The sequence below is a fragment of the Orycteropus afer genome, unplaced genomic scaffold (assembly GCF_000298275.1).
Source record: "Orycteropus afer afer isolate SDZICR_OR568_19922 unplaced genomic scaffold, OryAfe1.0 scaffold00583, whole genome shotgun sequence".
NCBI classification, from domain to species: domain Eukaryota; kingdom Metazoa; phylum Chordata; class Mammalia; order Tubulidentata; family Orycteropodidae; genus Orycteropus; species Orycteropus afer.
The window spans coordinates 759376-766737 of NW_006922170.1; the positions used below are offsets into that span (position 1 = coordinate 759376).

The 7362-nt window shown below is 47.2% G+C and overlaps 1 protein-coding gene across 1 annotated transcript in view; it reads right to left on the reverse strand.

The window, feature by feature from the left end:
* NR0B1 (nuclear receptor subfamily 0 group B member 1) overlaps positions 1 to 3455 on the reverse strand; it is a 5120-nt gene extending 1665 nt beyond the window's left edge. The window contains exon 1 of the mRNA XM_007956203.1: positions 2276 to 3455. Coding sequence (XP_007954394.1) covers positions 2276 to 3455 — 1180 coding nt within the window. The remainder of the gene's footprint in view (positions 1 to 2275) is intronic.
* Positions 3456 to 7362: the final 3907 nt, after the last annotated feature.

Consider the following 7362-nt stretch of genomic DNA (forward strand, 5'->3'; position numbering starts at 1 on the left):
TGGTAAGAAGAGACTTATTTTAAAAGTCCTTTGCTCACCTGTGATAGTAAAATAGTTATAAAGTTATTCAATCTGTATTTAAAGAATTACCAGCCTTACTTTTTGTTTAAATGATGCCAGTGATGAGTCTAATAATCTTTCTCTCCCCCTTTTTCTTTTTTTTTTTTTTTTTACAAAATCCAACAGAAAAGTATTTTAAAAGCATCATGGTAATTATCAGAGTAGCAGAACCAGTTCATGTTCTGGAAACAATGATACCTGTAGGTGAGAGTCACTCCAATTACAGGCAAATACCAGATTTGGTCAATGAAATGAGAACAAGATAAAGCACCATTTCCAATCCATATTCCCATTCTGATTACCCCATTCCATGCATTAACATTTCTACTACCTACAGCTCAATATCCCGACTGAGACTCAATTTCATCAGGTTTGAATTCCATCCATGAAAGTAAGAAGGAGCTTGCATGAAATTCCTCCAATAATATGAGGCTCCTCTAGATCCACATCTATCATCATTAAAACTTCATCTTGTGGATCCCACATTACTTTTCTCTGCTCTCACACCACACCCCTTCCTCACTCCCCAAAAAGTGTTTTCCTGAAAGCAGGCTTGCCTTCAAAGCCAAATCAGGAAAGACAAAAGGCAGACAGATGGACTCCATAGTTTTAAAAAAGAATGTGGGTTGAAACATAATGATCAAGGATGAGGAAAAGATAAATAGAAAAGAAAGGCTACCAACTTAACAGGCAGTAATTTTCCCAAAAAGCAGGTGCATCTTTGTTTAAAACACACTCAGCTTGGCTGGTTAATCTCCTATTGAGATAGGACTCTGGAAAACAGAGAGAGAATAAGGGAGATGTGTGTTGTGTGTGGGTGTATGTGTGATGTGTGCTGTGGAGTGGGGTTGGTGACCAAAGTATGCAAACCCAGGTTCAGGGAAAGAAGGAAACTATTGGAAGGTAAACTTCTGGAAGCTGAGCCCCTATCTCACCTCCGTATCCTAATAAAATAAGGTAAATAATAGATGTTTAATAATAACACTGGCTGAAGCAGCAAGCAAACACTGCTTTCCAAAGGATCTTAAGAATCACCTGGGGCAGTTACTTGGAATGCAGGTTTGCAGACTTTGGACTGGAGCTACTGAATCTGAATATCTGGGACAGCGCCCTGGAGAAACTTCCAGCAAGCCCCTCAAGTGCTTTTCATGCACCGGCAAATCTGGAAAACAACGAGATGAGAGGGTGGCCTACAATGGCCACAGGCATGAACTGAAGTCTCTAGGTCCCGAAACATGAGGTCTGAATGAATTATTATCCCACCAAATACTGCTCCAGACTCATCCCCAAAACGGTAGGCAGGAGACAGGGACACGGCCAGGAAAAAGAGAAGTGGAGGGAGCGTTATAAAAACTATCCCGACACAAGTTGCTTGGCAACTTCCTTCCCACTTGTGAACCTGTTAGAAGGATGCTGGCTGAAGATAACTCTAGTAGTAAGACATATCTGAGACCAGGGGTTCTCCCATGATTTGTTGGTGCTGGGAAGAGGGCAGAGCAAAATCTCTTGGGATATAGCTATCTACTCTGAAAGATGGGGTGGAGGGTGGAGGGAGGAGGGTAGAGGGCAGAGGGAGTTGAACAGTAGGTCTCTAGGGTCTCTTCAAGTTCTAAAATAGTGTTCAGCCACTCCTGTGTCTCCTTCTTGCTCCTTTCCTCGCCTGCCACTAATCAACTTGGAGGATGGGGCTCTTTATGCTTTTGACTATGAAAATGACCATTCGGAGGCAGACGCTAGAAACCGACAGTGTCCTGTCTGTCAAGTGTCCCTAGGGGATAGTTTCTCTATATGTCCTTAACTAAAGCTTCCTTTCTTGCCAGTCTTTATAGTTTTCCTCCAACAAAGATTTTTGGCAAATTTCAGAATTGGGTTGCAGAATCTGCAGTGAGAAAAGACTTTTCCAAAGCTATGCTTCTGTATTTGAAAGACAATTAGAGAAAGACTAGCCATGCCCCTTGAAGGCACCAACTTTTCTCCAGTAACCAGTGTAGAGAGCTAAGTATAAACCACCCTCCTCTTGGCTGAATTTTGGCAGCACCCCATCCACAAAGAGTGGCTCCTGCAGCCCCCCAACTCTGAACTGGTCCTGATTCTTCACCTGTGCCCTGATGCTCCCCTGACCACTGAAAACTCTTTAGTGCCTGAGCCCTTGGTAGGCACTGCGCAAAGCTGTTCTGAGCCTGGAGAAGCCAGTGCCCGAGGCCGGAGTCCTTACCCGGGTTAAAAAGCACGGTCCCCTTGAGGTAGGCGTACTCCTTGGTACTGATATCCAGGCTCCAGCACTTGGCAAGGAAGCCCTTGATGGCTTGGACCTCGGCGGCCGAGGGCAGCTGCCTGGCCTCCTGCAGCGGTGCCAACAGTGGCTGCGACATGGGCAGCAGCGGCGGCTCGTCGCCCGCTGCGTCCCGCCGCCTGGTGGTGAGTATCCTCTGCAGCATGCTAGGCTCCGAGGTCTCCACCGTCTCGAAGTGCATGCGGTCCTGGGCCAGCTCGAGCAGGAGCAGCGGCGCCCAGCAGCTGCGGACCAGCACCAGCTGCTGGTCCAGGGGCAGCACCTGGAAGCAGGGCAAGTACTTGACGAAGTGTAGCGTTTTCAACAGGCCGGCCGAGGCCGCCTCACAGACCAACTGGGGGCTCTTGAGGGCCACCAGCCGCTGCGCGCCACACAAGGGGCCCCACCATGGAGTCCCCGGCTGCACGTCGGGCGCTTCCAGAGCCGGGTGCGTTTGCTTTGCGCTCGTGGGCGGGTGGTAGAGCTTGCTGCCCTGGTGCGGGTGGTTGTCTCCGCAGAAGCAGCAGCGGTACAGGAACTCCACGGCCCGCCCGCCGGGCAGCCGTTCTCTGCCCCCTGGCCTCTGTGCGCCGTAGGGGCGGTCCCACCACGGGGCCCCCCGCAGCGCATCGGGCGCCTCTGGAGCCACGTGCGTTTGCCTAGCGCTGGTGAGCAAGCTGTAGAGGATGCTGCCCTGGCGCGGGTGGTCTTCACCGCAGAAGCAGCAGCGGTACACGAATGACACGGCCTGCCCGCCCAGGAGCCCCTCTCTGCCCACTGGCGGCTCGGCGCCGCACGAGCAGCCCCAGCAAGGGCGCCCCAGTCGAGCTTCGGGCGCCTCTGGAGCCGCGTGCACTTGCTTTGCGCTTGTGAGCATGTTGTAGAGGATGCTGCCCTGGCGCGGGTGGTCGTCACCGCAGAAGCAGCAGCGGTACACGAGCGCCACGGCCCGCCCGCCCAGCAGCCTCTCTCTGCCCCCTCGCTGCTCGGCGCCGCAAGAGCAGCCCCAGCACGGGCTCCGCAGCTGCGCGTCGGGCACCTCTGGAGCAGCGGGGGTTTGCTTCGCGCTCATGAGCATGTTGTAGAGGATGCTGCCCTGCCACTGGTGATCCTCGCCCGCCATGGCCCGCGGCGCCCGCAGCCAGGCTCTGCCCAGTGGCGGCCGCCTGGGACCTATTTATACCAAGCGCGCATGCACGCGCGTCGGCCCGTCTCCGCCCGGGCAAAGAAGCAGAGGGGGGCGCGACGCGGCGCTCCAGTGTGGACGCCCGTGACCTCCACGCTTCAAAGGGGGCAGATACTCCTTAATGACTGGAAATGGAGCAAAACGGAGGCAGGAAAACTCCTGGACACTTCCTTCCTTCCCCTAATAACTCTTGTCCCTGCCTTTGGAAGACAGGAGCAGAGCGCCGCAATCTGGGAGTCGGAGCTCTGTTATAACTCTTTTCTGTTGTACCCTGGCATCTAATTGGTTCTTTATTTGGGAGGGCAGGAGTACCTAAAAGGGAGGAAATTTGTTTCTATGCCCTCTTTGTAAACTTTATCAAATGAGCACATTTTGTGTGGCTTATATTTTGTTTATGGATAGGGAGGTTTCATTTTCTGGCAGGTTGGAAAATACAGAACAAGTCGCAGAGGTTAAAGCACGTGGCTGCTAACAGAAAAGGGAGAGGTTGGAACCCCCCAGCCACTACACGGGAGAAAGATGGGACAGTCTGCTTCTGTAAAGATTTACAGCCTTGGAAACCCTATGGGGCAGTTCTACTCTGTCCTTACAGTCACTCTGAGAATAGACTGGATGACTATGGATTTGGTTTTACTAGCAGTTATCAGCATCATCAGGGAGCTTGTTAGAAACGCCCAATCTCAAACTCAAATCGGAACTTCTGACTCTGAATCTGCATTTTAATGATTCCCAGGGGTTTTGCTTGCAGTTTAAAGTTTGAAGAGCACTGGTCTCAAACTGCCATTGCGTCATGGAGACTCATAGTGACCCCTCAGGACAGAGTAGAACTGCTCCATAGGGTTTCCAAGGCTGTAAATCTTTTCTGGAACAGACTGCCTCATCTTTCTCCCATGGAGCATCTGGTGGCTTGGAACTGCTGACCTTTTGGTTTGCAGACAAATGCTTTAACCACTCTGCCACCATAGCTCCTCATGCTATCATAAGGTTTCCGTTTGATTCTATCATTATTTATGAATGTCCATTATGTCCTAGATGCTGTGTTAGACAGCTAGGGTAGTATCCCCAAGTCTGGGCTAAAATGTTATTATCTTGCCGCTTTTAGTTTCTCTGGGACCTGGGAATTCTGAGTTTAGGAGGAAAACCCAGGAGACTCTCATTTTGTGTTCAATCTGAAATTTCATTCTGCCTGTGAGAGGCTCTTATCACACAGCAGTTAAATCTCTGGCAAGGGCACCAGGTTACCTTGATTTTATTCCCCACCCTACCACTTTGTAGTTCTGTGACCTTGGGCAACTGCGTTAGTTTCCTCTGCTGCTGTAACAAATGACCACAAATTTAGTGGTTTGAGACACCACATATTTATTATGTTATGTTCTGGAGGTCAGAAATCGGAAACCAGTTTCAGTGGGCTGAAATCAAGCTGCTGTTCCTTCTGAAGTCTCTCCTCTTTTCCAGCTTCCACAGGCTGCTCACATTCCTTGGCTCTGGGCCACATGACTCCCATCTCTGCGTCTGTCATTGTATCTCCTCTGACTCTTTTAAGGATCCTCATAATTACCTTGGGCAAACTCAGTTAATCCAGGATAATTGCCCCATCTGAAAGATCTGCAAAGTCCCTTTTATCATGTAAGATAGCATATTCACAAGTATTGAGGATCAGGATTTAGGTATCTTCTGGGGCCTATCATAGGAAGTTTCTTAAGCCATCTGTGCCTCCATTTCTCATTTGTAAATTGTGGACAATGGTCCTCATACATGAGTTAATTCATGAAAAGTGTGGAGAAGAATGCCTGTACATAGTAAATGTTGGATGTATCAAATGTTATTTAGCCTTTTTCAAAGATAATATGAGATAACTTCAGGATAACAAATCATACTCACTGCCATTGAGTCTGTCCCAACTCATAACAACCTCTCCTTGGGTTTCCAAGGCAGCATCACTACGTAAGTAGATTGCCCAAACTTCCTTCCGAGGAGTGACTGGTGGGTTTGAACCACCAGCCTTCTGGTTAGCAGTCAAATGACTTAGGCACAATGTCACCAGAGTAAGGAGTTAATAATGCACCGTCACCACCATTATTCTCTCTCGCCTAGGGAAGTCCTCCCTCATCCATCATCACCACCACCTGGAAGCTGTCTACTTTTTCTGCATGTGCACATTTCTTGGCCCAGACTGGAAGCACTGGATAGGTTGATTGGTCCACAACCGTAATATATATTGGCAATACTATTTCAGTGTCTGTTTCATTATTTGCCATTCCAACATTCAACCTACTGTTTTAGGTATTCTTTATTGTTGCTTTAGCAATCAATCTTCCTTATGAATCCATTGACTGGCCTGGCTGAAAAATCTTGCTTACCTCAGACCCTACCTTCAGTAGCCACAGTAGTGGTTACTTTTTATCATATTACCTAATTTTATTTTCTTCCTAACACTTATTAGAACCTAATATGATTTATTTATTTAGTTGTTGGATGCTTGTTGATTGTCTCCCCCTGCTAGTATAAAAATCCCTGGAAGGATAAGGATATTTCACATCTTTTAGCAACTAAAAGAGTGTCTGGAACATAATAGATGCTCAAGAATATATTCTTTGGCCAAGTGCACCTTTAGAGAGAGAGAAGGATATGGCTACTATCCTCAACATAGAGGGCAAGCATCATCACACAGCTATTGCTGCATTGACCCTGGAAGGAGGAGAAATTAGCAGGCCCTGTTGTTTCGGAGCTTTCTGGAGGCCCATTATGATACTCAGAGTGGGACAGGCACTGTAGCAAAGTAAGAAGACAGTTGGGTTAACACTGGTTCACTTTTTAATGATGTAACATTGAGCAATGCATTTAACGTGAGCCTTTTAATCTATGAAATCAGAAAAAAAAAATGCTATCTACTAATTTTAATATATGAACCCTGGCCCTACATCTTTCAAGAGTCTTTCTAAACTCTTTGTATCTCATCAACTATGTTTTAAATATCCTAGTAACTTAAACTCATTTTTGTAACTTTAATTATTCACACTTCACACATTTTTGATGCCTTTAACTTTGACTTTCAGGCAATGTCTAGAATTGAAACTAACATGCAGTGCTGAGAACCATGTACTATATTGTAATATTGAGAACTTGGTTATAATTCTTGTTCTTTCCCAGGAGCAGAATCTTTAGATTTTCTTACTTGTGCTTTTCTTGAAGTTGTAATTCTCTGTTCACAATGCTGAAGGACTTCCTAGGTTCTTTGGATTGACTCATTCTAAGGAGAGAGTGACTCCTTGTCCTTCACAAGTATTCACCCTTGGAAACGTCAAGAGAAAACTGACTTCATCTTTCCACTTTCCATTTTTTTTTTCCCCCTGAACTAATAGCTCCCGAGGAACAAAATCACCCAACTACACCGGGGCAGAGATTCACACTAAGTAATACCAACCTGCTGGTTGCAATGGGATTAGTGAAGACATAACCCCCTAAGGCAGGCACACGCTTCTTCATTTGATTTGTTCCATGTCCTCAGACCACTGTGACAGCTAGACAAAAGGACACTCATCAACCGCAGCTGTCATGTGCTCAGTTTGTCGACAACTGCAATTTGGATATTTACACTGACTCATTGTGAGATGACCTTGGTCAGTTGGACACTTGCTCTGCAGAATCCATTATCTGTTCCAACTCAGGGAGGGAGTAAAGCCACTCTGTCTGCCTGAATGCAACCTTCAACTTCAAAGTAATGCAATTTTCTCTAAAGGCTCCAGGAGTGAAGTACAGGTGGGGATAAAACCGTGTAAAATTGTAAAACTGACCTTTGCACAGTAAGCTGCTCTTGACCTGGGAAGGCACAATGATCTGAAAC